The following is a 19776-nucleotide window of genomic DNA, read 5'->3' as shown; positions in this document are numbered from 1 at the left end:
CACCACCTCGGTTGCATTTCGCAGTCCCCACCAGCCCCGGGGGGGGGGAAGGGGGGGAAGAGCATCCACACTGCTGAACAACGCAGTTTTGAATTCAATTAAAGTGATTATCTGTTGTGCCAAATAAATTGTGTACGGCATATATCCTGTGGCACTTTACACCTGCAGGCTCATTATTTTCCTAACTGTTTCCTCCTGTTTATGCGCTCTCAAATTAAATTGCTGATAATATGCGCCAAAATAAAAAATGGGTGCCCCTTGTCCGAAGAAAATTGATTCTCCCTTTCCTCCTGAAGCGGGCGATTGCCACTTTTTATATACTCGGTTCCTGGCGATCATTAGTAATTCAATTTTCTTTTTATTAGCCCCCTTATCTGCTCAGCAATATAGCGGCAGAGCTGACCTCTTTCGCACGGGTAAATGTTTAAAATCTTTTCCCTGATTAATTTTGCCAGTTAAGGAAAAGAGGAGAAATGGCCCGGCTCTTAGCCATCACAATGAATATAGCTTAATGTTGATGGTGATGGAATTTCTAATGCCGGGGAAATTGATTGAACGCAGCAATTACGCCACTCTACTAACTCAAGGGAAACGGGGTAGGGTTCTCCTGGCCGCAGTCTTTTGGTTATTTAAAACAATCCAATTTGCAAGGATAATTATATATTAGTGTTTTATCTGCCACTTGAAATGAACATGGGAGCTTTGATACCGGCCCCGGCAATAGCAGGTTATTGCTGCAAATTACCCCGTATCTGCTTTCTTTCACATAAAGAGCAAATTAGGCAATCAATTACCAGAAAAAGGTGGGCCAGGGAAACCGAAGGGGCAAGACTGCCCTCTACAGGTCAGGAGGGGAGGCGTCACGTGAGCCTCAGCTGAAATGGAGGGGGGGGGAGGGAATGGCAAGGCTCCGGCTTCTGGGGCAGCCCCCCCCCAACCTGATGATTGATGATGATGATGGAGGAGGAGGATAAAGGGAAAGAGGAGGAGGAGGAGGAAGGGGAAGGAAGGAGGATAAAGGGAAAGAGGAAGAACAGGAAGAAGGAAGAGGAGGAGGAAGGAAGGAAGGAGGAAGAGGAGAAGGGAAAGAGGAAGAGGAGGAAGGAGGAGGATAAAGGGAAAGAGGAGGAGGAGGAAGAGGAAAGAGGAGGAAGAGGAAGGAAGGAAAGAGGAAGAGAAGGAAGAGGAAGAAGGAGGAGGATAAAGGGAAAGAGGAGGAGGAGGAAGAGGAAGGAGGATAAAGAGAAAGAAGGAAGAAGAGGAAGAAGGAGAAGAAGGGAAAGAGGAAGAGAAGGAAGGAGGAGGATAAAGGGAAAGAGGAGGAGGAGGAGGAAGGGGAAGGAAGGAAAGAGGAAGAGAAGGAAGAGGAAGAAGGAGGAGGATAAAGAGAAAGAAGGAAGAAGAGAAGAAGGAGAAGAAGGGAAAGAGGAAGAGAAGGAAGGAGGATAAAGGGAAAGAGGAGGAGGAGGAGGAGGAGGAAGAGGAAGAAGGAGGAGGATAAAGGGAAAGAAGAAGAGAAGGAAGAGGAAGGAGAAGAAGGGAAAGAGGAAGAGAAGGAAGAAGGAGGAGGAGGAGGAGGATAAAGGGAAAGAAAAGGAAGAAGAGGAAGAAGGAGAAGAAGAAGGGAAAGAGGAAGAGAAGGAAGGAGGAGGAGGAGGAGGAGAAAGAGGAAGAGAAGGAAGGAAGAGGATAAAGGGAAAGGAGGAGGAAGAGGAAGGAAGGAAAGAGGAAGAGAAGGAAGAGGAAGAAGGAGGAGGATAAAGGGAAAGAAAAGGAAGAAGAGGAAGAAGGAGAAGAAGAAGGGAAAGAGGAAGAGAAGGAAGGAGGAGGAGGAGGAGGAGAAAGAGGAAGAGAAGGAAGGAAGAGGATAAAGGGAAAGGAGGAGGAAGAGGAAGGAAGGAAAGAGGAAGAGAAGGAAGAGGAAGAAGGAGGAGGATAAAGGGAAAGAAAAGGAAGAAGAGGAAGAAGGAGAAGAAGAAGGGAAAGAGGAAGAGAAGGAAGGAGGAGGATAAAGGGAAAGAGGAGGAGGAGGAAGAGGAAAGAGGAGGATAAAGGGAAAGAAGAGAAGGAAGAAGAAGAAGAAGGAGAAGGGAAAGAGGAAGAGAAGGGAGGAGGAGGAGGAGGAGGAGGAGGAGAAAAGGAAAGGAAGAGAAGGAAGAAGAGGAAGAAGGAGGAGGATAAAGAGAAAGAAGGAAGAAGAGAAGAAGGAGAAGAAGAAGGAAAGAGGAAGAGAAGGAAGGAGGATAAAGGGAAAGAGGAGGAGGAGGAGGAGGAGGAAGAGGAAGAAGGAGGAGGATAAAGGGAAAGAAGAAGAGAAGGAAGAGGAAGAAGGAGAAGAAGGGAAAGAGGAAGAGAAGGAAGAAGGAGGAGGAGGAGGAGGATAAAGGGAAAGAAAAGGAAGAAGAGGAAGAAGGAGAAGAAGAAGGGAAAGAGGAAGAGAAGGAAGGAGGAGGAGGAGGAGAAAGAGGAAGAGAAGGAAGGAAGAGGATAAAGGGAAAGGAGGAGGAAGAGAGGAAGGAAAGAGGAAGAGAAGGAAGAGGAAGAAGGAGGAGGATAAAGGGAAAGAAAAGGAAGAAGAGGAAGAAGGAGAAGAAGAAGGGAAAGAGGAAGAGAAGGAAGGAGGAGGATAAAGGGAAAGAGGAGGAGGAGGAAGAGGAAAGAGGAGGATAAAGGGAAAGAAGAGAAGGAAGAAGAAGAAGAAGGAGAAGGGAAAGAGGAAGAGAAGGGAGGAGGAGGAGGAGGAGGAGGAGGAGGAGAAAAGGAAAGGAAGAGAAGGAAGAAGAGGAAGAAGGAGGAGGATAAAGAGAAAGAAGGAAGAAGAGAAGAAGGAGAAGAAGGGAAAGAGGAAGAGAAGGAAGGAGGATAAAGGGAAAGAGGAGGAGGAGGAGGAGGAGGAAGAGGAAGAAGGAGGAGGATAAAGGGAAAGAAGAAGAGAAGGAAGAGGAAGAAGGAGAAGAAGGGAAAGAGGAAGAGAAGGAAGAAGGAGGAGGAGGAGGAGGATAAAGGGAAAGAAAAGGAAGAAGAGGAAGAAGGAGAAGAAGAAGGGAAAGAGGAAGAGAAGGAAGGAGGAGGAGGAGGAGGAGAAAGAGGAAGAGAAGGAAGGAAGAGGATAAAGGGAAAGGAGGAGGAAGAGGAAGGAAGGAAAGAGGAAGAGAAGGAAGAGGAAGAAGGAGGAGGATAAAGGGAAAGAAAAGGAAGAAGAGGAAGAAGGAGAAGAAGAAGGGAAAGAAGAAGAGAAGGAAGGAGGAGGAGGAGGAGAAAGAGGAAGAGAAGGAAGGAAGAGGATAAAGGGAAAGGAGGAGGAAGAGGAAGGAAGGAAAGAGGAAGAGAAGGAAGAGGAAGAAGGAGGAGGATAAAGGGAAAGAAAAGGAAGAAGAGGAAGAAGGAGAAGAAGAAGGGAAAGAGGAAGAGAAGGAAGGAGGAGGATAAAGGGAAAGAGGAGGAGGAGGAAGAGGAAAGAGGAGGATAAAGGGAAAGAAGAGAAGGAAGAAGAAGAAGAAGGAGAAGGGAAAGAGGAAGAGAAGGGAGGAGGAGGAGGAGGAGGAGGAGGAGGAGGAGAAAAGGAAAGGAAGAGAAGGAAGAAGAGGAAGAAGAAGGAGGATAAAGAGAAAGAAGAGAAGGAAGAAGAGGAAGAAGGAGAAGAAGAAGGGAAAGAGGAAGAGAAGGAAGGAGGAGGAGGAGGAGGAGAAAAGGAAAGGAAGAAGAGGAAGAAGGAGGAGGATAAAGGGGAAGAAGAAGAGAAGGGAGGAGGAGGATAAAGGGAAAGAGGAGGAGTAAGAAGAGAGAGGAGGAGGAGGAGGAGGAGGAGAATGTAGTAGAGCAGGAGCTGAAGGAAGATCAAAAGGAAGAGAGGAGGAGGAGGAGGAGGAGGAGGAGGAGGCCAGGGCCAAGAACGTGCTGCACCTAGCAGCTTGCTAGCTGTTGCAACTGAAGAGTGAATGGTCAGCGGGACCTCATTATCAGGAGGAGGGACACACGTACACACGGACACACACACACACAAGCAAGGCCTGGCCTGGCCCTCAACACCCAAACCCGGAGGCCGGCCAGCCTGCCCGCCCGCCCACCCTGGGCAGCACAGGGGGGTTCAAGGCTTTGAGCAGGGAGGGAGGGACCGTGATGGCAGCCGAGTTCACACAGCCCCAGCATTAACCCTTTCCTGCTGGCTCACCTGGCTCAGGTAACGGCCGCGAAAAGCACGCCAGCTGCCCTGCAGCTGCAAACGGCCCAGCGGATCCCATTTCTTAAGCCTGGACCCTATGACACCCCTTTTACACTTTTCACGGGTGTGTGTGTGTGTGTGTCCCCTCGACTTACGACACAACCGAGGCCAGAATTTCTACCGCTAAGCGAGACATCTGTTAAGTGGCTTTTGGCCCCCGTTTTACGACCTTTCTTGCCCCCGTCGCTAAGTGAATCGTCGCGGTTGTGAAGCGAGGCACGGGGTCGTTCAGTGAATCCGGCTTTCCCACGGACTTGTCCGAAGGTCAGGAAAGGGGAAAGTGACCCCGGGGACACTGCGACTGTCATAAATGCGAGTCAGTTGCCCGGCATCCGAATGTAAATCCCGTGGCCCTGGGGAACGCTGCAACGGTCACGCGAAAACTGGAAATTTTACCTTTTTCAGTGCCGTTCTAAGTTCAAATGGTCACTGAACAAACAGTCGTAAGTGGAGGATTCCCTATGGCAGGGGTCTTCAAACTGGGACCTTTTATGGCTTGTGGACTTCAACTCCCAGAATGCCTCAGCCAGCCCTCTGGGAGTTGAAGTCCACAAGTTATCAAAGGGCCAAGTTTGAAGACCCCTGCCCTACGGACCAGACTTCTCCGATCGTGCCCCCCAAATCCATTACGAAACCCTTTCCGTGTCACAAGACACCGCAACCACAAAACCTGCCAACCTCTGCCCTAACCCCAACTTAACACGCCAGAACACGTTCGCCCCTAATCAATGTAGGTCACGTACACAAACCGTTGTTTGTTTGTTTTTTCCAGGAACAAGCACGAAATGGGAGTTGTAAAAGATGCCAACGCAAAAAACCAAAAAATAAGGACGCTCTGAGCTGCTTTAGAGGGCTGCGCGCAGGGCAGGCTGACAAAAATCTAAATATCAGCCTTGTTTTGTTTTGTTTCGGTTTTTTGAACCCGCACTGCAAGGTGAAAAACCGTACGGCTGCCCCCTGCGGGGAGAGTAAAGAGAGTAAAGTAGATAGTAATTGTAGTTAGCACGTCTGTCTTTCGATGCGCCAGCCGCCCCCCCCCACCCCGCCCCGGATCTTCCAACACCTTTTCTGAAATTGTCAACATTGCCAAAGCTACCCGTGCCACAAAAAAAAAAAAAGATGCCGGGCTGGGCCCTTCTGCGCAAACCGAGAGTTTCCCCTCTTTATTTTACACCTGCTCCGTCTAACTCCGGGCAGGGACGGGCCTCTTCCCACCCACCTGCACGGTAAAAGGCAGGTGGGGAGAAGGAAACCAAGCCAAAGAGTCGTTCTCCCACGGGACTCTCGTAGCCAAGTTCAGATCCTAGGTGGGCGTCGGCAAACCATAAGCCACAAGGCAATCTATGCCCCCCCACCCCACCCCGCAATTAGTGATCGGCCGACCCCCAAATTTGCAGAGCTCCAAAATCGGGTGACTATCAACAGCTTGATCCTGAATACAAAATCACAAAGGTCTTTGGGAAGTGGGAGGCAGCCCACCCCTATCCCCACCCTTCAAACACCACAAACGGGGTACTGCAACATCCGGGACACACACACACACACACACACACACACACACACACACACACACACACACACACGGCCTGTCCAGGGACGTCACCCCCAGCCCTCCGGGGGATGAGGGAAAAGTCGCTCGCCGCTCCCGATGGTTTGGCTATATAAGCCTAACCCTCTGAAAAACCAGCGTCCGGATCAGAACGAGGGTAGCCAACACCAGAGAACCACGATAGGTGGCCGCTTGGCCCATGCCGGTCTCTCTCTTGGCCGGCCAGAGCCGAGGGAAGCGAGTCCAACTCCCCCTTGCCACCCACCCACCCACCCCCTCCCAATTCCGAGCATCTCCTACCTTCTTTGGGCGAAGCAGGCACTCGAGAAGCCGGCAGCCGGCGCAACCTGTGCTTGCCGATTTGCACGAGGCCTTTGGTCCCGGTCCGGCGGGCGGTGGGGGAGGACCTTCCCCGCGCGGCATGGCGCTTCCGGAGGCAGTAGCGGCTTTTCAGGAGCAAGGTGGGAGAGCTGGAAGGGGAAGCAAAGCCCGGGTCAGAATCTGCAAAGGGGCTGCGCGGCAGGGGTGCCACAAAAGGTCCTGTGGGCGACATGCAGGCCACGGAGGCAGAGGACCGTTGGCGCCCTGATGGAAGCCCGAATCCTCTCTGGGAAACAAACGCAAGCACAGCATGACACAACCTGGGCAGGATCTTCCTTGCGCACACCTGCTCTACCGGTGGATCTGGCCACAGGGAAGCATTCGGGCTTCTTCCCTCCAGATGTCTGGATGAGGAAACCCGGAATTCTCCGTCACCTTGTGAAAATGTGCGTGCTTTGCAAAGTGAAACAAAGCCCGTGCCTGTACAGGTTGTCCTTGACAAATATTAAGGCGATCGTGTTAAAAAAAATAAATAAAAAAAAACATTTTTTAAAAAAAAACAAGAGAGAAAATTATCTCTACAGTAGGGCTCTCCAAAAGCTTGGCAACTTTTAAGACTCGTGGACTTCAATTCCCAGAGCTCCTCAAGTCAGCCAAGGCCCATCTTGGCCCTTTTATGACTTGTGGACTTCAACTCCCAGAATTCCTCAGCCAGGCAGGAATACCCCTGCCATAGACCCTTGCTCTAGGGCCAGTGATGGCGAACCTTTTGGGTTTTGCAACCCAAAACCCACTTATGTATCGTCGGGTGCTGGGTGGGCGTGGCCCTTTGGGTGGGTGTGGCCAATAGGGTGGGTGTGGCTTCAGTGGTAGCTGCAGACTGGGTGGGACTAAAAAGTTCAATCAATCAATTCCAACTTTGCGAGAACTTTTTTTTTTTCCTGAGAAGTTGATTAATTGAACCTTTTTTTTGGGGGGGGGTGTAACACGGCGGCGGAGGCCTAAAGCAAAAAGGTTCCATAAAACCCAGCTGAAGGCCTAGGACTGGGGCGACGACAGGCATGCCCACAGAGAGGGCTCTGCGTGCCACCGGTGGCACCCGTGCCACAGGTTCGCCACGGCTCTGGGCTTCACTGTACAACAACCACTACAGTTGTTCTTCATAGACTCCTCGAGCTGGAAGGGACCTTGGAGGTCTTCTAGTCCATCCCCCCGCCCCAGGCAAGAGTCTTCATATACCATCCCAGACACAAGGCCTCTCCAACCTTTTCTGGAAGACGTCTGGGGACGGAGCACCCACAGCTCTCTTCCCTTGCTTCATCCTTCTCACTGTCTGGGAATTTCCTCAAGTGCTTTGGGAAATAAATCCACCCCTTCCTTCTCCACGGCAGCCCTTCCAGGATTGGGAGATGCTCTAGCACAGAGGCGCCCGACCTTTTGGGCACCAGGGAATCACCGGTTCCGTGGGGAGAGGTTTTTCCGCGGACCGGAGGGGGCCTGCTTTTGTGTGCTGCCTGCATCCCACGGTTGGGGCTTTGCTTGTTTGTGGGGCCTGGTTGCTGGCATGCCACGGCCCGGTGCCGGTCCACAGACCAGGGGTTGGGGACCCCTGCTCTATCAATTCTCCTCTCCCACCACATTAGCTGACTTTATCTTAACCCTCTTCGTAAAACTGGATTGTCTTTCAATGAATCGGTCTTCCCCCCCGTTTCACTGGAAGACACCGCAGGTAAGCCAGCCTGGCTATGCTCCACCGAAGTCCCCAACTATGGCATTGTTGTGACTCAGGGCCAGCCTGTGGGTCCGACAGCCGGGTCCGATGTATCGGAGGACTCAGATGTGGGGGAGGAGGGAAACGAACCGGCTGATGATGATTTGGAGGCTTTGCAGAGTCCTCAGCCGGGGACCTCTTCTCAGCTGCGTGAGCCCGAGAGTGCGGAGGAAGATGACCCACAGCTGGCCCTGTTCAAGGACGCCCGACGCAGGAGGCAGACGAGCAGGGACAAACAAAGAAAGACTATGGGACTCCTCGGGAGGAGGCACAGGGAGACCACGCCCTGAGCTCTCTATAAAAGAAGTGTTTGGGGAGGGGCTGGTTGCTGAAAGCAACTTTTCCGCTTGAGAAGACAAGCTCTTGTGTTTTTGTTAACTGCGTAATTAAATCTTGGCAGAAGCCTTTTAGCCTTGGACGCTTTCCAGACTCTTCTTTTAATTAGGGGTTACGAGAAGAGGGCTGGTTCAGAACAGGCATTCTTTGAGCTTCTTCCCCCAGACACAAAGAAAAGGCAGGTTTTGTGGCTGGGAAAAATGGCAATTCTACTTCACAGAACCTATGGATTCATACATGAACTTACGATTAATGACTGTAGCTCTGATTTATGACCTATGACCTGTTTATATGTACACTGTGAGCTTCTGCACCAAAGACAAATTCCTTCTATTCTATTCTATTCTATTCCACTCCATATTTTCTACTCTATTCTATTCCATTCCATTCCATATTTTCTATTCTATTCCATTCCATTCCATATTTTCTATTCTATTCTATTCCATTCCATTCCATATTTTCTATTCTATTCTATTCTATTCCATATTTTCTATTCTATTCCATTCCATATTTTCTATTCTATTCCATTCCATTCCATATTTTCTATTCTATTCCATTCCATATTTTCTATTCTATTCCATTCCATATTTTCTATTCTATTCCATTGCCTATTTTCTATTCTATTCCATTCCATTCCATATTCTGTCAGGATAATAATTTAATAGCTAAATAGCTTATGTAATGATGTAATGCAACATAAAATGGATGATGCAATAATAGGAATGACCCCCACAAGTGTGTGTATCCCTTTAAGAGCCTGAGTATAAAAGGGAAGATTTTTGCTGGAGTCTTTCTCTCGTCCGTTCCCTGCTGTAATTGCTGTGTATTGGAGTTTGCTGAATTATCACATGTATTTTAATAATAATAATAATAATAATAATAATAATAATAATAATAATAATAATAATAATAATAATAATTTGGAAGGGACCTTGGAGGTCATCTAGTCCAACCCCCTGCTCAGGCAGGAAACCTGGCTGTCCAGTCTCTTCTTAAAAACTTCCAGTGTTGGAGCATTCACAGCTTCTGGAGGCAGGTGGTTCCACTGTTTTGTTTCTAATATATTTGTAGATATTGTAATAGAAACCACCATTTACTACAAACCACCGTTTACTGTATTTACTCCTGGGTTACCTCAGCACAGTAAGACTGTGCATGATCTGACATATGCCATTCCCTATTCCATTTCATATTCTATTCTATTTTATCTATCCCATCCCACATTCCATTCTTTATTCTCTACTCTATTTGTAATTCTATTCTATTCTACTCTACTCTACTATGCACTATTCTTTTCTATTCTATTCTATCATTATTCTATTCTAGTCTATTAATTCTAATTCTAATTTGTAATTCTATTCCATTCCATTCCATTCTCCTCTATTCTATTTGTAATTCTATTCTATTCTATTGTATTCTAATTCTAATTTGTAATTCTATTCCATTCCATTCCATTCTCCTCTATTCTATTTGTAATTCTATTCTATTCTATTGTATTCTAATTCTAATTTGTAATTCTATTCCATTCCATTCCCACTTTTATAACCAGGATGAGCAATCCAAGTTAAAAACAACAACTGGAACAGATGTTTACCCTCCGAGGAGGTTCTGGAACTCACCTGGCGCTTCCTTTTCTTTTAACGGTTTTAGGCCAGCTCCTGAGTTTGTAATTTAAAAAGCCGCTAGTCCCCAAGAAGGCTCTCGGGCTGCCCTGGGCAAGATGGCCGGGTCCGAGAGGGACACGCCGCAGAGCTTGGAAGGACGTGCTGGGGCCATCGCCAGGCCCAGCCCCTTCCTTGCGCTTCCACGTGAACACCGAGGCGGACGTGGGAGGAGGAGCAGGTTTCGCACTCGCCGCCTTCCACTTGTACTGGCTGGAGGAAGCCGCCAGCTTGGAGTGCGGGCTCGGTTTCTTCGGCTTAGCCCCCAAGTCTAGATTCGCTCCCCTCGACTGCGACTTGGGGGACGTCGCTGGGGCACAGAGGGCAAACTTGGGGGTGCTTTCGGAGGCCCTGGAAGCAGCAGCCCACCTCCTCACGCTTCGGGGAAGTTTGCTGGGATTGGCCACCCAGGTGTAGTTGGCTCTCTTGAACCGGGAGGATCGGACGGAGGCCGGCACGGAAGATGACTTCTGGACCAAAAATACGGCGGGCTTGTTTGGCGGGGGACTCCCCCCGGTGCTGGAAGACGTTTCCTCACCCGAAGGGGCGCAGCCGGCAGACGGATCCCCACTCCCGGCGGGGCTCAGCTTGACGGTCCACGCCGGAGAGGTCTGGCGGTGGGAACCGCACAGGTGCGAAGGCTGGAGCGCTGGCTTCTTCCAGGTTGGGAGAGATCCCGATCCCTGCTCGGGCAAGGCCAGAGGCCGCCGAGGCTCGGATTTCAGCGCAATGGCGCTCTCGCTGATTGTCCTGCCTAAGCTGGCGGCCAGCTCGCTCCTCCCGAGCGGCTTCTTCTGAACCGCCGCCGGTCGGTGATTTCCACCCGCAGCCGGGCTTTTGCAACGGGCCAAGGGGGAGAGAGCGGAAGCAGACGTCTCTTCGCTTTGACTCCAGCCCGCGTTTAAAGGCCAAGGAGCCGCGGGCAGCTTTCCTCTAGAAGCCTTTCTCGATCCTGAAAAGCCCGCCTGGCACCCGGAGCCGGCAGCATCGCCCGCCACGAAGCCGGCAGGCAGCCCGGCACCGGCCTTCGCGCTGGAGACGGCCGTGGCTTCCGAAAGCATCAGCTGTGGCTCAGGAGCCTCCCTGCTGGCGTGGCTCTGGGAGGGCCAGGAAGCGCTGGAGGAAAGGCCGGTGGCTGAAGACAGGGCTGGTCTAGGCGCCGTGTTGACAAGAGAGTATTTCTTCCGCCAGGTAGTTGCGTTGGCCTGGCCGGCCGAGAAATCTCGGGAGGGCTGCTGGCCATAGCTAGCGCTGAAGGCCGTTTGGCTGTGAAAGGCAGGAAGTTTAGGATTTCTCCACCTGGAGAGTGAAGCAGGCGGAGGAGGAACCGGTGCGTTCCCATGGGCGTTTTTGTGCTCATTGATGAGGCCTGCATGACAGAAGAACAAGAGTTGGAAGGGACCTTGGAGGTCTTCTCCTCCTCCACCACCACCACCCCGCTTAAGCCGGAGACTCTACAACATTTTATGGATAAGAAACATTTTATGTTACAAGAACCATATTATGACATACTGAGAAACATATCGAGAGTTTGGAAAAAAAATCAGAGAAGAGCAACAAAGAGGATCCGAGGCCTAGAGACTAAAACTTACAAAGAACGACTGCGGGACTTGGGTTTGGCCGGTCTAGAAGAAACAGGGGAGACAGGATAGCAGCGTTTCAGTATTTGAGGGGCTGCCACCAAGAAGAGGAGGGGGTCATACTATTCTCCAAAGCAGCAGAGTGAAGGAGGAGAAACAATGGTTGGAAGCTGATCAAGGAGAGAAGCAACCTGGAATTAAGGAGAAACTTCCTGACAGTGAGGACAATTAACCAGCGGAACAGAAGTTGCCTCCAGAAATCCTGGGTGCTCCATCGCTGGAGGTCTTTAAGAAGAGGCTGGACAGTCGGTTGTCTGAGATGGTGTAGGTCAGGGGTAGGCAACCTTGGCTCTTTTATGACTTGTGGACTTCAACTCCCAGAATTCCTGAGCCAGTCATGCTGAGGGGAAAGGGAGAGGTTTCCAAGCTGAGCCACGCTGGCTCAGGAATTCTGGGAGTTGAAGTCCACAAGTCATAAAAGAGCCAAGGTTGCCTACCCCTGGTATAGGTTCTCCTGCTTGAGCGTGGGGCTGGACTAGAAGACCTTCAAGGCCCCTTCCAGCTTCTATTCTATTCTAACTGATTAAGGAGAGAAGCAACCTGGAATTAAGGAGAAACTTCCTGACAGTGAGGACAATTAAACCAGTGGAACAGCTTGCCACCAGAAATCATGGGTGCTCCATGACTGGAGGTCTTTAAGAAGAGGCCGGACAGTCACTTGTCTGAGATGGTGTAGGTTCTCCTGCTTGATCAGGGGGCTGGACTAGAAGACCTCCAAGGCCCCTTCCAGCTTCTATTCTCTTCTCTTCTCTTCCTATTCCTATTCTATTCCATATTCTATTTTCTATTCCATTCTCTTCTATATCCTTTTTTATTCTATTCCATATTCTACGTTCTACCTATTCTATTCCATTCTATTCTATTCTAACCTTGCTTGCCACAGTTGTTCAAGTCAGTTGTTCAGTCAATCTGGCTTCCCCATGGCATTGACTTGTCAGAAGGTCGCAAAAGGGGATCACGGGAGCCGAGGATGCGGCGACCGTCATAAATACGAGTCAGTTGCCAATCATCTGAATTTTGATGATGTGATTTTTGATCATGGGGGATGCTGCAACGGTCGTCAGTATGAAAAACAGGTCACTTTTTTTTTTTAGGGCCGTTAACTCTGAACGGTGACTAAACAAATGGCTGCCGCTCGAGGAGAATCCAGACTGGGTGAGTGAGCTCCATTACAGTTGCAGATCAGGAACTACCTGCCGTTAGAAGTTGTTAGTCTAAAACTTTATCTGTGGCTCTTCCTGTGGACAACTGAGAAGCGGGAGATATTTTAAAATAAAAATACAACGAACAGCCTGAATATTCTTTGCAGTTGTGCTTGGAAAAAGGAACATGCAGCTGGGTCATCTGGCTATATGCATTTACCGTGTTTCCCTGGAAATAAGACCGGGTCTCATATTGTTTTTTTTGCTCCAAAAGATGCATTAGGGTTTATTTTCAGATTAGGGCTTATATTCGGGGAAATACGGTACTAAATGCATCCGGCATCTGGCTGACGATCTTAACCGGGGTTGGTTTTGGGGGGGAAATACGGTACTAAATGCGTCCCGTCTGTCTGACGATCTTAACTGGGGCTCGTTTTGGGGGGTGGGGCTTATATTACGAGCGTCCTGAAAAATCCCGCTGTGGTTTATTTTCCAGTTGGCACTTATTTTTCGGGGGAAGCACGGTACTAAGGATTGTCCACGATTTTGGCTTACTTAGATAACGGCTGAACTCTTATCTGCCCTGCTGGAGAAGCTAAGCAGTGGAATTTGCCAAGAAGGAATGGGGTGCTGGATTAGATAAAGTCAGGAAGGTTGGAACAATCTGTTGTGATTCCCTGCCAGCCTGTGATCCGGGCAGCTAAGTCTGGGGAATCAGAGGAGGAGGAGGAGGGGCCTGGAGTGACATCAGAGTCAGAGGAAGGCTCTGATGAGTTACAGGACTTAAAAAGTGAGGAAGAACCTGGCCCCTCCACTCCTGGTCAAGCTGAAAGCCAGCTGGGCTGGGAGGCTGAGTCAGACTCGGAGGAAGCACAGCTGGAAGACCTCAGAGACGCAGGCAAACGTGGACAGGTCACACGAGTAGGTCAGAGGGAGGCAATGGGGCAACTCCAGGGGAGGAGGAGAAAGCAGTGAGAAGCCAGGCCTCGGGGGCTGCGTAACCAAAAGGGAACACGTGGGCAGGCCTGCTTGCTGGAGGCAACCCTTTGCAAAGAACCTCTGTGTCAAGAGATGATGGTCTGTTTATGTTACCAGTGATTTATTTCCTGTTTGGGCTCCTGCTCTGCTCTGTTTGTGGACAAAGTCTGTAACTCAAATAAAAGGGGTTTATTTATCCAGTCTACTGCTAAATTAGGGGCTGCCTTGTGAAGTAACAAGGAGGTAGGTAGGCTGGGACCGAACACAATCTCTCCTGAAAGTGGAAACACCTCGATAGTGACCTTCGAAGGCCAGCTTAAAAACACAGCTGTGTTTAGTCTTCCCCATATCCCTGTGGGTGTGTTTAGTGGTGAAGGGTGCACAGTCGGGAGCTCTGGAGCATATTAGCAACAAATCATCGGGGGGGGGGGAATCTATTGATGTGGTTGCGGGGAAAGGGACTTAACGGCACATAATCCATCAATCAGTGGGCTAATGCCTCCTTAAGTAACACCAGCTGCCTGCAATTAGTGCAGGTTCGAGTCCCACCAGGCTCAAGGTTGACTCAGCCTTCCATCCTTCCCAGGTAGGTCAAATGAGGACCCAGATTGTTGGGGGCAATTAAGCTGACTTTGTAATAATGCCGCTTGGGGTGTGTGTGAAAGCCCTAACAAGCAGGCATATACATAGAATGAAGGCTACTGCTAAGCTTGTAAGCCGCCCTGAGTCTTCGGAGAAGGGCGGGATATAAATGGAATTAAAATAATAAAAAATAAATAAAAAATAATAAGCAGGCATATACATAGAATGAAGGCTATTGCTAAGCACATTGAGTTGTGCTTTAGATTGTAAGCCACCCTGAGTCTTTGGAGAAGGGCGGGATATAAATGGGATTAAAAAACAAAAAAAATCAATGAAGTCTTGGGCAGATTGTCCTGCTATTGATAATTCTTCAAATATCTCAGCAAATCGCATTCCCTATTTCTGCCTGATGGTTCTGAGGCAGCGACGATTCAACCACAACCAAGCCATCGACTTTAGGCAGGTTACACTGTGGCTTCCAAACACTGACCTCTTCCGAAACGATGGACAGGTGGTCCTCGACCTACAAGAGTTTAGTGACACTCAACTGTTCAAAGCTACAAGGACACTGACAAAAGTGACTTCTGACCAGCCGGCTTTCCTGGCTAAGGTGGGACTAGAACTCACCATCTCCTGGCGACTGGCCCAAAGTCACCCAGCCAGCTTTCCTGGCTAAGGCGGGACTAGAACTCACCGTCTCCTGGCGACTGGCCCAAAGTCACCCAGCCGGCTTTCCTGGCTAAGGCGGGACTAGAACTCACCGTCTCCTAGCGACTGGCCCAAAGTCACCCAGCCGGCTTTCCTGGCTAAGGCGGGACTAGAACTCACCGTCTCCTGGCGACTGGCCCAAAGTCACCCAGCCGGCTTTCCTGGCTAAGGCGGGACTAGAACTCACCGTCTCCTGGCGACTGGCCCAAAGTCACCCAGCCGGCTTTCCTGGCTAAGGCGGGACTAGAACTCACCGTCTCCTGGCGACTGGCCCAAAGTCACCCAGCCGGCTTTCCTGGCTAAGGCGGGACTAGAACTCACCGTCTCCTGGCGACTGGCCCAAAGTCACCCAGCCGGCTTTCCTGGCTAAGGCGGGACTAGAACTCACCGTCTCCTGGCGACTGGCCCAAAGTCACCCAGCCAGCTTTCGTAGCTAAGGCAGGACTAGAACTCACCGTCTCCTGGCGACTGGCCCAAAGTCACCCAGCCGGCTTTCCTGGCTAAGACGGGACTAGAACTCACCGTCTCCTGGCGACTGGCCCAAAGTCACCCAGCCGGCTTTCCTGGCTAAGGCGGAACTAAAACTCACCGTCTCCTGGGGATTGGCCCCAAGTCACCCAGCCGGCTTTCCTGGCTAAGGCGGAACTAAAACTCACCGTCTCCTGGTGACTGGCCCAAAGTCACCCAGCCGGCTTTCCTGGCTAAGGCGGAACTAAAACTCACTGTCTCCTGGTGACTGGCCCAAAGTCACCCAGCCGGCTTTCCTGGCTAAGGCGGGACTAGAACTCACCGTCTCCTGGCGACTGGCCCAAAGTCACCCAGCCAGCTTTCGTAGCTAAGGCAGGACTAGAGCTCTCTGTCAAACTCAGGTTTGTCTCCCGAGGGCTTCACCACTAAACCAAACTCTCTCAGCCACGCAGTAAAGCGGCTACCAGCATTCTGAATCGTAACAGCAGCGTTGAACAGTTCAGCAGCCAGCACAAAACTAAGACCTCGGGGGAGACCTCTCTGTTTCCAATGAGCAGACCACAAAACCTCCTCCCTCTAGCACAGGGGTCCCCAACCTCGGCTATTTTGAGACGGGGGGACTTCAACCCCCAGAATTCCCAGCCAACCTCGGCTATTTTGAGACGGGGGGACTTCAACTCCCAGAATTCCCAGCCAACCTCGGCTATTTTGAGACGGGGGGGAATTCAACCCCCAGAATTCCCAGCCAACCTCGGCTATTTTGAGACGGGGGGGGGGGACTTCAACCCCCAGAATTCCCAGCCAACCTGGGCTATTTTGAGACGGGGGGACTTCAACTCCCAGAATTCCCAGCCAACTTGGGCTATTTTGAGACGGGGGACTTCAACCCCCAGAATTCCCAGCCAACCTCGGCTATTTTGAGACGGGGGGACTTCAACTCCCAGAATTCTCCAGCCAGCCAGCCAGCCAGCCCTGTGCCTTTAAGACAGGTGGACTTCAAAGCTGCCTGGGGCATTCTGGGAGTTGAAGTTGCCAAACTTGGGGACCCCTGGTCTAGCAGCACTGGAGGGCTGGAGGGCACCCGAGAGGCCATCCAATCCATCCCCCCCGTCCACTTACACCCGCAGGGAAGAGGGTGACAGTCTCCGTCCCCCCCCGCCCCCGCCCCCCCCAAGCGTTTGGGGCAGGGCCTGCTCTGGCCGGGTCCCTGGTGGGCCCCGCTGACCCCCCCCCCGTCCCTGGAAAGGCTCCCCGGCCCGGCCTGAGGAGGGAAAGAGGCCGGCCTGCTCCCTCCCTGGCTTCCCTCTCCTTCCGCCGCCTGACTACAGTTCCCATCACCCCCAGCGCGCCCTCTTCCCCCCCCCACCGACCCCCTTCCTCCCCCCCCCCCGCGGGGAGGCCCACCTTGAAGCAGGCGGATCTGCCGCCTCAGCCGCTCCTGCTCAGGCTCCATCCGAGCCTCCAACCGCCGCCGGCGCCCCTGTGACGCCATCGCCGCGCGACGGGCCCTTTTTACGCCTCGCGGCCTCTAGAGGGCGAGCGTGAGCGGGGCCCCCCGCTGCGGCCGGCCACTTCCGGCTCTGCGGCGAAGGGGGGAACTCGAGTGGGGGACGCAGCCCCGCAAGGCCTAGAGGCGGGGCCTTGTGCGCGCCTGGCTGAGGAATTCTGGGAGTTGAAGTCCGCAAGTCATAAAAGGGCCAAGTTGGAAGACACCCCCGCCACGGCCTAGGCCAGGGGTAGGCAACCTCGGCTCTTTTATGACTCATGGACTTCAACTCCCAGAATTCCTGAGCCAGCTTGGCTGGCTCAGGAATTCTGGGAGTTGAAGTCCATGAGTCATAAAAGAGCCGAGGTTGCCTACCCCTGGCCTAGGACGAGGGATCCCATCGTCTCCCCACCCCCTGCCAGGCCACCCAGCCCTGCCTTCCTAGCAGTGGAAGGGATTTGAGGGGCTTAGCCCTGGCGCTGCTGGCCTTCCTGCTGGCTTTGCCCGGCGTGAGGGTGCTTCCTCTGTCTTCTCCCTGGTAGACTGCCTCTGGCTATGGAGGCTCCACCGCCCGGCATCGTGGCTCAGAGCTGAGAGGGGCTTTCTTGGATGGAAAGGAGGGAGTTAAGCTCCTTTCCCCACCCCCCCACCCCAACCCAGGACAGCAGCAATGACTGCCGTATTAGCAAAACTTTCATTTAACAGATTGTTGAGATTGGGACCCTGGAGGTCTTCTAGTCCATCCCCTGCTCAAGCAGGAGACCCTATACAGGCAGTCCTCGACATCATACAACCACAATTAAGCCAAAAATTTCTGTTGCTGAGACAGTAATTTAAGTGAATTTTGCCCCATTTTACAACCGTAGTTTTTAAGTGCATCACTGCCGTTGTTCAGTTAGTCGCAATGTTGTTCAGGGTGAAGCGATTTTTATTATGCTTAAGGTTGATGTTAGTAATAATATTGATATTGGTAGTGATACTTTGTAATCGTTTTTGTTTATGTGCAAGCAGCTTTGTAGGTGCTTTTATATTGGGAAATTAGTTATACAAAAGCAAATGTTTCATGCTTTAGGTACAGGGGATTGCTTGCATGAAAAGAGCATGGTGAGGGGAGGTGTAATAATAATAATAATAATAATAATAATAATAATAATAATAATAATAAGAAGAAGAAGAAGAAGAAGAAGAAGAAGAAGAAGAAGAAGAAGAAGAAGAAGAAGAAGAAGAAGAAGAAGAAGAAGAAGAAGAAGAAGAAGAAGAAGAAGAAGAAGAAGAAGAAGTTTGAAGGGACCTTGGAGGTCATCTAGTCCAACCGCCTGCTCAGGCAGGAAACCCTATTCCATTTCAGGCAAATGGCTGTCCAGTCTCTTCTTAAAAGCCTCCAGTGATGGAGCATTCACCGCTTCTGGAGGCAGGTTGTTCCACTGGTTAATTGTTCTGTCAGGAAGTTTCTCCTTAGTTCCAGGTTGCTTCTCTCTTTGGATAGTTTCCATCCACTGCTTCTTGTCCTGCTTTCGGGCGCTTTGGAGAATAGCTTGACTCCCTCTTCTTTGGGGCAGCCCCTGAGATACTGGAGCACTGCTATCATGTCACCCCTCATCCTTCTCTTCGTTAAACTACACATACCCAATTCCAGCAACCGTTCCCTGTTGTGTATGAGTCATCATCTAGGAATTATTTTTCTGTACCTTTTGGTTCCTGGTACCAAGACCAGATCTCTTTGTTCTGGAAAGGCATAAAAGGTGGAAGACATCTTTCCTGGTTGTGGCCTTCATCTCTCTACCAGCCACGAAGAGTGATGGGGCCACCCAACTCTGTTTTGATCAAAATAAAAGTGGTTTGCTTGCTGAAACCTCCTCGGCTCAGGAATTTCTTTTGGCTCTTTTAAATTCCTGAGTAATGCTGGGGCAATTGTGAGGCTAAGTGTAAAGACTTACAAGGGAATCCGGCTTCCCCACTGACTTTGCTTGTCAGAAGGTTGCAAAAGGGGTTACCGGGGGATCAATCACCGTGTAGCTAACTTAACAACGGCAGTGAGTCACTTAAGAACTGTGGCGAGAAAGGTTGTCAAATGGGGCAAAGCTTGCCGAACAACTGTCTCCGTTAGCTCAGTTGTGGTCGTAAATCAGGGGTCTTCAAACTTGGCCCTTTTATGACTTGGGGACTTCAACGCCCAGAATTCCTCAGCCAGGATGCTTTAAGACAGGGAGTCTTCAAACTTGGAAGTCCACAAGTCATAAAAGGGCCAAGTTTGAGGACCCCTGTCATAAATGGAGGACCACCTGTAAAATGAGTAAGAGAGAGGCTCACCCTGTGAAAAAGCAAGCAAACTGCAAATCTGACTGGCAATAGTGCAAATTTATTACATTTAAATTTAGTAAATAAAAATAAAAAAGAGGTGGGGTGACACACACACACACACCTTTGCAAAAGCAAGTGGAGTCTTTGAACACCCCCTCGGCGTGCAATCGCAATGCCCCCTCCTCTCCCCAAGAAAGCTTGTTTAGGACGGTTACACTCTTTCAGCCCCCAAGAAGCAGCACGTCTCTCCTGTTAATGAATGCAGCCTCGCTCAGGCACTAGGACCCCAATTAACTCACTGACACGTCAGAAAACTGGAGTCGCCTGGGGCTGGGGGAGAGGGGAGGGGGCTCCTGGTGGTTTAGAAGACATAGCTGAGCACAGCAAAACTGCACTGCTCCACAAGAGCTGAGCCAGCAGAATGCACAGAACCTGGAAAGGGAAATGATTTCCCTACCCCATGCAGGTCCACATTGGTACCCTTCTGGGCTGTCTCAAATCCACCCAGGACGCCTGGCTCGTAACCTTCTGCAATGGGACCTTTTCAGAGATCAGAATCAGAATAAGGGACCTTGGAGGTCTTCTAGTCCAGCCCCCTGCTCAAGCTGATC

At 50.8% G+C, this 19776-nt stretch overlaps 1 protein-coding gene across 2 annotated transcripts in view; it reads right to left on the bottom strand.

Annotated features, from left to right (window-relative positions):
- The window catches only part of ZC3H3 (zinc finger CCCH-type containing 3), a 202254-nt gene extending 185393 nt beyond the window's left edge, over positions 1-16861 (bottom strand). For both annotated transcript variants that reach the window (XM_081323029.1, XM_081323030.1), the window contains exons 1-3: positions 16783-16861; positions 9819-11229; positions 6072-6241 (exon numbers count right to left, since the gene is read on the bottom strand). In XM_081323029.1, coding sequence (XP_081179155.1) covers positions 6072-6241; positions 9819-11229; positions 16783-16831 — 1630 coding nt within the window. In that variant the 5' untranslated portion in view covers positions 16832-16861. The remainder of the gene's footprint in view (positions 1-6071; positions 6242-9818; positions 11230-16782) is intronic.
- Positions 16862-19776: the final 2915 nt, after the last annotated feature.

The sequence above is a fragment of the Vipera berus genome (assembly GCF_964194415.1).
Source record: "Vipera berus genome assembly, chromosome: 3".
In the NCBI taxonomy this organism is placed as follows: Eukaryota; Metazoa; Chordata; class Lepidosauria; order Squamata; family Viperidae; genus Vipera; species Vipera berus.
The sequence above is the reverse complement of the archived record's forward strand: the minus strand, read 5'-3'. Positions and strand labels throughout refer to the sequence as shown.